At 47.6% G+C, this 9905-nt stretch overlaps 1 protein-coding gene across 4 annotated transcripts in view; it reads right to left on the reverse strand.

The window, feature by feature from the left end:
• ZMAT5 (zinc finger matrin-type 5) overlaps positions 1-9905 on the reverse strand; it is a 28781-nt gene that overhangs the window by 6693 nt on the left and 12183 nt on the right. For 2 of the 4 annotated variants that reach the window (XM_019506725.1, XM_019506724.1), the window contains exons 2-5: positions 6142-6303; positions 4498-4560; positions 4136-4216; positions 475-513 (exon numbers count right to left, since the gene is read on the reverse strand). In XM_019506725.1, coding sequence (XP_019362270.1) covers positions 475-513; positions 4136-4216; positions 4498-4560; positions 6142-6268 — 310 coding nt within the window. In that variant the 5' untranslated portion in view covers positions 6269-6303. The remainder of the gene's footprint in view (positions 1-474; positions 514-4135; positions 4217-4497; positions 4561-6141; positions 6304-9905) is intronic. The other 2 variants (XM_019506727.1, XM_019506726.1) reach the window with 1 other exon arrangement.

Genomic DNA, 9905 nt, shown 5'->3' on the forward strand with positions numbered 1-9905 from the left:
GGGGGAGAAGGAACCAGTGGGCAGAACCTCACAAACCTTGGGGGTCAGACCCTGCTCTCCATAATCCCCTTGTGACCCCAGGGGCACTGGAAACAACTATCAATTTTACACCAATTTAAATAAACCCACTAACAATCCACCAGTCCCTCTTACTCAGCTTCCCTTTGTAATTCCCACTCCCACCTGTGCCACTCAGAGATTATCCAAGATATCAGGGGATTCAAGATGCTCCTGAGACTTTGGATGGATTTTTTTCCAGATCTCCATTTTTATTCTGAGAGCAAACTTCCTAGCCCTTCTTTCTCAATAAGTGAGCACACTGCCAGACTGCAGAAACAGCCAGACAGGTGTGAGTGCCATCCTCATTCTTCTCACTGGGGTGTTTGCTTCAAAGCCTAATTACAGCCAATTAAAGACCGGCTGTAGTTAGAAAAGAGCCCCTCTAATGACATTGGAGTGGGAATCTAGATTTACCTTCTGTCTTCCCAAATGACTTCCAAAGAAAATTTGGTCCTTTAAAAAAAAAAAAGTTTTACATGTATCAAGCACCAGGCTTGCGAACCCCCATGCCCAAAAGAGAGAGCCAGGCTGAGGTGTTTTGGAATCTTGTATCTTCATGTGTTACAAAGAAATATGGGCCAGAACCAACCTCTCAGAGCATCCCAGACCACCAGGCAAGTCTGGGTCCAGGTCTGAACTCTGCTGTTAAGAATCCCTCTCTGAGCAGAAAGACTTTCCCATCAGAACTTGTCCTGCATACTGCATATGAAGCATAAGGTTGGAAGCAAAGCCAGGCAGCATTCAGTGAACCTGCTGCATTCCTACCTAAAGAGGAATGGATGATGACTTGCTCTCATCATGGCGGTATTGGCTGTCTGGGTTTAATGAGAGGGACTGGTTTGTGTCGATACCATAAGCAAACTGACTCAGAGTAGCAAGGAACCAATAAGTTTGAGCAAGAAGATGCCAATTTTACAGTGACTTCTCCTGACATGACCATATTTAAAATGACAATGTAAGTGTCTTGCTGATGATGAATGATGCAGCAGGTCCAGCCAGCTAATGCCTTGGTGCTGTATAGCTGGGAATACTACTCCCCTCCCTAGTCATGGAGGAAACTGTTGTGACTGTAAATGCACATTTGAGTGGCAGCAGCAAAGTGGTTTAAACCAGCTGGTCCTGATTCCAAAGCTACTATAATGAATGGTGTGGCAAATTTCCCACTTACCTACAAAAGGTAACGCACACACATAAGAACCCACTACAATTAACATATTCAGATTTTTAAAATATCCCCTTTAATTCTAGCACCATGTATCATTACTTGGTGGAACCTGCTGCCACATGATTATTGAAGTTAAGTGGATAATTGGATTCAACAATCACTCACACACAAGCCAAACACTAACAAGGCTTAGGAGAAAACTTCCCCTAGGGGCAGCTTTATCCATACTGCCAGGTTTTGCACATTTTTTGAAGCACAGGGCCATGGCCACTACTGAAGACAGAAGCCTAGACAAGATGGAATGTGAGTCCATTCCAGCCTGGCATGTTGCTATGCCCCATATATAGCCTAACTAAGGAGAGCAGAGCTAGGCAGCTCCAAGATAGTTTTTATCACACTGGGGGCAAAGAATAATCATGTGCAACAAGTGCAGTTTCTGTATTTGTCACACAGAGTGGAAAATGCACTGGAGCTTTTTGCTTCTCTCACACCTTGCTCCAGTGCCTTACAGGCAGACCACTTCATGCTGCGATCCAGCCAAAAAACAGAGCTAGGACTGTACCACACAGGAAGCAGAGAATGACTCCGTAAGCAGCATACTGAGTCAGGATCACTGATCCATCCAATCCCATATCACAACTCTGGCAGTGTCTCACAGTGCTGAAGTACCAAGGCTGTGTTCTAATGGACAGATGAGACTCTTTACAGAGGCTTCTTGGACCAACTGTCCCTGAGGGAGCCATCTAACTCCCCAAGTGACTAACACAGCCTGTCTCATTTCATGCCACCACAAGAGGCACTCCCAAATCTTGGCCAAGTTTCATGGGTCATGGAAGGTACCATATGTATATCTAGCTAAGCGTTGTTTATTCCTTCTAGAGCTCTGCAGCGAGGAAGGGGGTAAGGTTAACCTGATTTTCACCTGTGTGTCTAAAATTGTGTCCCCCCATTCTGAAGCCCAGCTACAGATTATGCCTCTGATGTCCTGACTCCTGCATGATGACTGCATGCTGGGTATCTTCTGCCTAGTGATCCTATCCATGTTACTGGCCCCCATTTCCCTGCCACTCTTCCATTCACAACCTTAAAAACATCTCCATCAAGTCCCTTCAGCCCTGCTGAGGCTCAGTGACCCTAGATTTTGAGCCCTGACCGTGGTGCACACTCTTGCTTATCCAAGTGGCCTGTACTCTCCTAAGGATTCCTGCTGATGACAATGGAACTCCTCTGCCCTACACTCAGACTGCACTGCTCCCTTCAGTGTATGAGTGGAGGTCACAGAGCCCAGCTTCAGTGTATGAGTGGAGCCCAGTCATCTAGGCTAGATGCTCTGTGAACAGGAACCTTAGAATCTTAATGAAGACTTTATACTTGTAAGGCAAAAGGAGTTCTGCAGGACCTAGCTCTCTTGCAGGCCAATTTCCCCCCTCAACAGCCAACCTATCTGACACAAAATCACTGCCGATAACTAGAGTAACCAGGAAACATGTTTGCCAGGGTCTGGAACAACAAGCCAGATTCCTGCCCATGCCTCAGCTCCACTGCGAAGAATGCTTGGTCCTACTATAAACAACCTGAAATGGCAGAAGTTGTACAAGTCCTACCAAACAGCATGACTTCCTTACCAGCCCCAGGGGAATCCAGCGCCCAGCGCTGTGTACCTAAAAGGACACTGATAGGCCCTGGTCAGGCAGGCAGGAGCAGAGGAAATAGGCAACAGGATGGCAAGATAGGTATTTCCTTTCTAAGGAGGGCTAGCGGGGGCAGCAGGGACAGCTGGAGTGTTCCATCTCCCATGTGGCCCAACTGGAAGGATTTGTATTGAATGCCAGCTTTGTTCAGCTATCGATCTGCAGAGAAGCCTCAGGCACTCGCAGACTGACTCAGCAACAGCAAAGCCTCAGACAGCTTAGTGGTGTTTCACTCTGTGCTACTCCTTTGAATCCATAGCAGCTTCCTTTCTCTCAAACAGATCCCAACAATAGATCAAGGTCCTGAAACATATACCCCCATTTTAACACTCTCTCTCTCCCTCTGCTTTTTTGAATGCTTATAAAACTGTACAAGCAACATTCAGCATCAGCTGGAAGTGTAGGGAAATGACCCATTTTGAAGAGGTCCCTGATGTTGGACCCCTGGGTTCTCTTAACCCCAGGAAGAGACCTAACCATCCCCCCTTCCCTTTCTGACTAGATGGGAAGAGTCCCACACTTTCTGTTCACAAATGATCACAGTATGGATGAAAGCCACTGCCTCCCCCACAGGCAGACAAGGAGAGCAGCCCACATACATGCAAACCTCCGCCCCATCCCAAACTCCGTTACCCCAGAAGGGAGAAACCCTGGATCATCTCTGAAGCCAGGACCCTGTGCACTCTTCATAGGGTGACCCAGCTGGCCAAAGGCGAAGCTGGCACAGGGACCAGAGAAACGGTGCTCCTGTAATTGTATAAGACAATGTTAGGGAAAACTCATGTGAAAGTATGAGTTTGGGGGATGTGATGTATTGGTGCCCCCTGCTGGCAACAACTCATTATATAGCTACCTAAAAAACCCAGGGGGCACAGATAACCCAGTCCATGTTGTAGCTCTGAACAGTAACATACAGCAACTGTATTCCTTAGGTCTTCACCTGTACAAGGAGATCAAAAGCAGGATCCACACAGAAGACTACTGCATGTACAGTACTGCTAAAGCTCAGATGGTAAAAAGGAAAAAAGGGGAGGGAGCGAGCTGGCTGGATCCACACTCCTTTTGCTGCACAGCCATTGTATGGAAACAACCTTGTACACCGATTACCACTATACAATTGATCCTGAGTACCTCCTTATGTCCCACCACACTCTGAAGCCAGCATTCACATTCTCTCTGAGACATCAGTAGGTATTTTCTTGTTTCCATCTCCACTCACCATGCACCTGTGCACTCAGTCTCTCCAGGTCCATCTCGGTCATGTGGGAGAATCTACAGTTGGATCCAAAATCGCACTGGCCTGGAAGGAGAGCCAAACACAGCTATATCAGAACAGCAGGCACTGTGCATGGGGCAAGATTTCCCCTATGCACTGGGGCACACAAACCCACTTTCATCCTCCATATATAAATACACATATGAGGACATATATGTATGTCCACCAGCTCTACACTACCATTTGCTAGGTGCACAGATGTCAGGGCTCCCCCAAAGCAGCACTGAGCTGGCTGGCAAAGGGATTTGCTGAACTAGAACATCCTAGTTATTACTGCATGGAAAGTCACCAGACAAAGGACGAACCTGTTTGTAGAAATTTCCTGCAGGGCTTTTTGCTCTGCTCCTCCTGCAGAATAGCAGCAGCATCTGAGGGTAATAAGAAACTGGGAAGATTAGTGCCATCTTACCCCAAAAACCACATCCCTGCCAGCCCGCTGGTGAAAGGCCATTTTGAACAAGAGATACTGTGTCACTCCAAGACAGTACACAGGGCAGCTGCTTTGTGAGTGGCCATTACACACAAGAGGTGTGAGCATAGCCAAGGAGAGCTTGTTGGACTACTGAAACCAGTGCCTAATGTGTTCCTCATTTGCAGTCCTTGCTTTTGGTCTTCACTGGCTGTGGAAAATCAGCTTGCTTGCTTTCTGCTTTGCATTTCTTTCCCAGCCAGGCAACAGAAATCAAGTGTGGGGCCAAAGCAACGAGTCTCTGCAATGTTCCTGTATGGGAGAGTCAGCTCAGGTCAGTGGTATCTGGGGCTGTTCAACAGTTCTGAAAGCCAGACCCACTGGATCTCTTGTCAAGGGTCCGCTGCATAAAACTAAAAATGGGAGCCTTAATTTCTACCAAGATTTTTTCCTAAAGAAAACTAGAAGGTAACAGACACCAAGTTCAGGGTGGAGGAGGCAACTCCCATAGCTTTCAGTGGAAGTTGTACCAGTTAATGTTGGGTACCATTAGGAACTGCAGTCTATTGCTAGCCAAGGGGAAGGTGAGTGCTGTGAATCAGTAGAGGTCATGGGATACAGCTGCACGAAGGGAGCCTAGAACTGAATGAACATGCGGCTTGCCCTGCCCACCATTAACCCCTTCTGGGGAGGGATCATCAGTCTGTCAGCAACAGAGTCACCTACATTTCCGCAGACCAAACCTTGTTCCCACTGATGGCCCTTCAGGGCTGTCCTGTGCCAATTTCAGCCAGAAAAGCTATTTGCCCACCCAAGCCAGACAAACTCCTGGCCAAGAGGAGCATCCTGACTGTCTCAAAAACACTAAGTCTTCTCCTGGACTAGAGCAAAGTCACCTGCCCAACTCTCTGAGCTCACAGTTCCATGAGCCCCTGAATTTTCTTCCTTTCCCACTTCCTCCATGACTGAGGTTGGCCTAGCTCCATCCCTGCAATGTTCCTGGTGGTCACTTCTGCCTTGACCTCTCTCCTGCTGGAAACCCTATCCTGGCAGTCGCACCCTAGAGTTCCCAATCCCTGCCCTGTGCAGGTAGCTGTTTTACATTCTCACACATACAGTTGCACTCCTCTATGCTGTTCTCTCCAGTATCCCCTGCCTTCCCAGTCAAAATATAGTTCAAAATAGCCCTCCTGGTCTTCAGAAGCTGCCTAATCCCCTCGTAGAACTTGCTCTCTTGGTTTTTCTAATGCTTTCTTTGCAGCTCCTACCACCTGTAATTGCTCTCCTGGTTCTTTCCAGCTTACTTCAAATCACAGACTGACATCTACGATTCCTTCCTCCCACCCCAAGCACATGGTGCTTGTGCCTCTGGAATAACCTGGCAGTCCTACAATCAAGTCAGAATTGCTCCTTGTGACAAAATGGCACAAATGGTACTCTACACAGATGACCAATGTTAATCCAGACTCATTTATCCCTGCTACTCTCCCACCCATGACCCACCTGCCTGTGGAGGTTTTGCACAACTGGCAGCACCCACCTCGGAACAGATCATACCAAACCTTCTTGGCTCGCAGGTGCTGCACCCCATTCAGGTGTTTCTTCCTGTTGTGCAGGTTGTCTTGAAAGGACCGGTCACAGTAATCGCAGAAGTACCTTTTACCCATTTATCCGTCAGCAGATGCATCCACGTCACTGTTCCCTGCAAGACAGCACCAGACAAAGCCTGAGTTCCCTGCAGTGCCCACTCGCAGTAACAGGCAAGCACACTCCAGTGATTCACAGGTGTACAGCTCTGGCAGCCAGTGGATAGTATCTTGAATCCTTTCAAGCTCAGTTAGGGAGGATGGGGGTGGACAGAGAGGAAGGGGTGAGACAAGCTAATTTATACTATTGCCTGACAGCACTGAGTCTACTGGATTCTGCTCTACATTGCCCTGTGGGAGAAAAGGCTTCAATTTATATCCAGCCTCTTACTCCACAAAATGGGAGTAGTCCAGATTATGCCTCCTTCCCTGTTGTTTCTTGACTGGGAGAGTCCAGATCATCCAAAGCAGCGATATCAGACAACTCCACAACCTGCACAAGAAGAGAATGGAGACCCTGTGTTTTTGCTAATGAAGATATCCCTGCCAAGGTGCACCAGGGGGAGGAAGGCAGTCCAAGAACAACTGTTTTGGATGACAAAGGGCTAGTATTGCTCAATCCTGTATGCACCTATTGAGAGCTTAGCATTGCTTTACAAATGCTAACTGCAATGACAGAATTGCTTTGTCCTTACCCTTTCTTCCACCCTCCATGCCACCAACCTACTCTTCTTCAGTGGATTCCTCTCCTCCTACTTCAAAATAAATACAGGAAGGATGTGCTCCTTCATTCCCCTGGACACTGCTCTGACAGTGAATAAAGTTGGACAAGCCCATGGTTAAGTGAGAAAAGCATCTTTGTTGGTGAAATGCTAAGAAACCATCAGAAGCAGTCAGGCATCACCCTGCTCTGTCCCTTCACATACCCTGCTACAGAAGAAATGACAGGTGTGGGAAGGGGCATGTCCCTAGCCTTGAGATTTTGTGCTGATGAGCAGCCCACAGCCAGCCCTTAGAAGAATCAAAATATGAGGACAGTCCTTGGGTGTCTGCTTTACATCTGGGTACGCATTAGCACCGGGGCAGCTCTAAATTGTGGGGATAAAAAGGTGGCTTGCAGTTTCACATGTGCCTCTCTCCAGTTCCTCTGTGCTCTATTTTATGCTGCTTACAGAACCTTGGCCCCTGGCTGCAGAAAATTCCCTCTCTTGGAGTATAAAGGACGCCTTATAAATGCTAAAGATGCTTAGGTAGATACATAAACTCTGAAAGTGACAATATAGTTTTGAACAACTTGACAGTGAAGTCTGCAAAAAGTAGCGTGAAAACCAACACAAGCAATCAACACTTATAAATAAGATACACAACATTCTTAGATTCATAGATTGTAAGGGGCTGGAAGGGACCTCGCAAGATCATTAGGTCCAGCCCCCCTGCACTAGGCAGGAAAGACAACTGAGGTCGGGTGACCCCAGCAAGGTGACCATCCGGCCCCCTCTCGAAGATTTCCAGGGTAGTCGATTGCACCGCCTCTGGAGGGAGTTTATTCCACAATCTCGACACCCTACCTGTGAAGAAGGTTTTCCTAGTGTTAAGCCTAAAACGGTCTTCAAGGAGTTTGTGGCCATTACTCCTGGTTTTCCCCAAGAGTGCCCTGGTGAACAGTTGTTTGCCGAGCCCCTCATGTATGCTCCTGATGTAGTGGTAAGCTGCTACCAAGCCCCCTCTCAGTCTTTTCTTTTTTAGGCTGAAGAGGCCCAAATCCCTCAGCCTTTCTTTGTATGGTTTGCATTGCAAGTCTCTGATCATATGGGTGGCTCTTTTCTGGACTCTCAAGCTTTTCCACATCCTTGTTGAAGTGCAGCACCCAGAACTGGACGCAGTACTCCAGCTGCAGTCTCACCAGTGCTAAGTAAAGCGGAAGAATCACTTCCCCGATTTTGCTTGACATGCATCAATTGATGCATGCCAGAGTATTGTTCGCCCTGCTGGCTGTAGCATCGCACTGACAGTTCATATTCATACTGAGATCTATTATTACCCCAAGGTCCCTTTTAGTCGTGGTGCTAGTCAGTTTGGCACCACTGAGCCTGTAAGCATGTGAGGGGTGTTCGTCCCCAGATGGAGCACTTTACACTTTTCAATATTGAACTTAATCTGGTTCTGATCTGCCCAACTTGCCAGCCTGTCTAGGTTGGCCTGTACATCCAGCCTATTTTTGAGTGTAAGTAACCATGCTCCCACATAACTTGGTGTTGTCCGCGAACTTGGCCAGTCAGCTCTTCACCCCCACATCCAAATCATTGATAAAGGTGCTGAAAAGCACTGGACCAAGCACAGACCCCTGAGGGACATCACTGGCCACTTCTCGCCAGGGTGACAGTTCTATTCATTAGAACTCTCTGGCTCCTACCCCACAGCCAGCTTCCTACCCACCTGCCTCACAGTTAAGCCCACAATCCTCCAATTTTCTCATGAGAACGTCATAGGATACCAGATCAAAAGCTTTTGGAAGTCGAGGTATACAAAGTCAACCTCCTCTCTTTTACCCAGGTGGCAAGTTACCTGGTCACAGAAGATGAAATTGGTAAAATAAGACCTGCCCGCACAGACTCCTTGATTAATCTTTCCAGGATTTTCCCTGGGATAGAAGTTAGGTTCATTCTAAGGTTCCCAGGTCCTCTCTCCTCCCCTTCTTGAAGATGGGCACAACATTGGCCCTCTTCCAGTCTTCAGGGAACCTTCCCCGAGTGCCACGAGTTTTGAAAGAGTTTCGCCAGAGATCCCATAATGTTGTCAGCCAGCTGATAAGGCCCATTCTGAACCTTATCTAGTATGATTTTCCCCTTAGTCCAGTAAAATACCGAAGCAAAGCAGTCATTCAGTTCAGTTTTCTCCTGCATGTCGGTAAGCAGCTGTTCCCCGCCCCGCCCCCACCAAGTTGTTAAGCAGTGACCCCATACTTCCATTTGTTTTCATCCTGTTTCCTACATATCTAAAGGACTTCTTATTGTCCTTGATTTCCATTGCTAGTTTAAATTCAGTCTTTGGCTTAGCTTTTCTAATCTGCTCCCGACAAGTGCAGGCCATTGTTGTATAGTCCCCTTCTTGGGGACTGTCCCAAGCTTCTATTGGTTGTATGCCTCTTTCTTCTTTTTCAAGCGGACCGTGATATCCCTATTAAGCCAAGAGGGCTTACCAGCCCTTCTGCTACCTTTCCTCTGCATGGGAATAGACTTCTTTTGGGACTCGAGGATCATATCCTTGAGGAACAACCACTCTTCGTGTACTCCTTTCACCTTTGTTCCTTGGTCCCGTAGTGCTTCCCTTATTGCCCTGAGCCTATTGAAATTTGCTTTTTTGAAATCCAAAACTTGAACCTTGCTAGCTGATTTGCCCACCTTGTGATGGAGAGTGAACATGATGGTTTCATGGTCGCTGTCACCCAGGCTACCCACTATATTCAAGTCACTCACCAGATTGTCTCCTTTGGCCAAGACCAAGTCTAGGAGAGCGCATTACCTCTGGTTGGCCCGTGCACTTCTTGAGCCAGGTACAGCTCTTCAGGAAGCAACGCAACTGATCCAACTTAGCCAAGTGTTCCTCCCAAGAGACGTCTGGGTAATTGAAGTCACCCATGATGACTATGTTGTGTGCATGTGCGGCCTCTGCCAGTTTTCAAGAGAACTCCAGATAGAGCTCCTCCCCCTGGTTTGGT

The sequence above is a fragment of the Gavialis gangeticus genome, unplaced genomic scaffold (assembly GCF_001723915.1).
Source record: "Gavialis gangeticus isolate Ggan-Ray unplaced genomic scaffold, GavGan_comp1, whole genome shotgun sequence".
Taxonomy (NCBI): domain Eukaryota; kingdom Metazoa; phylum Chordata; order Crocodylia; family Gavialidae; genus Gavialis; species Gavialis gangeticus.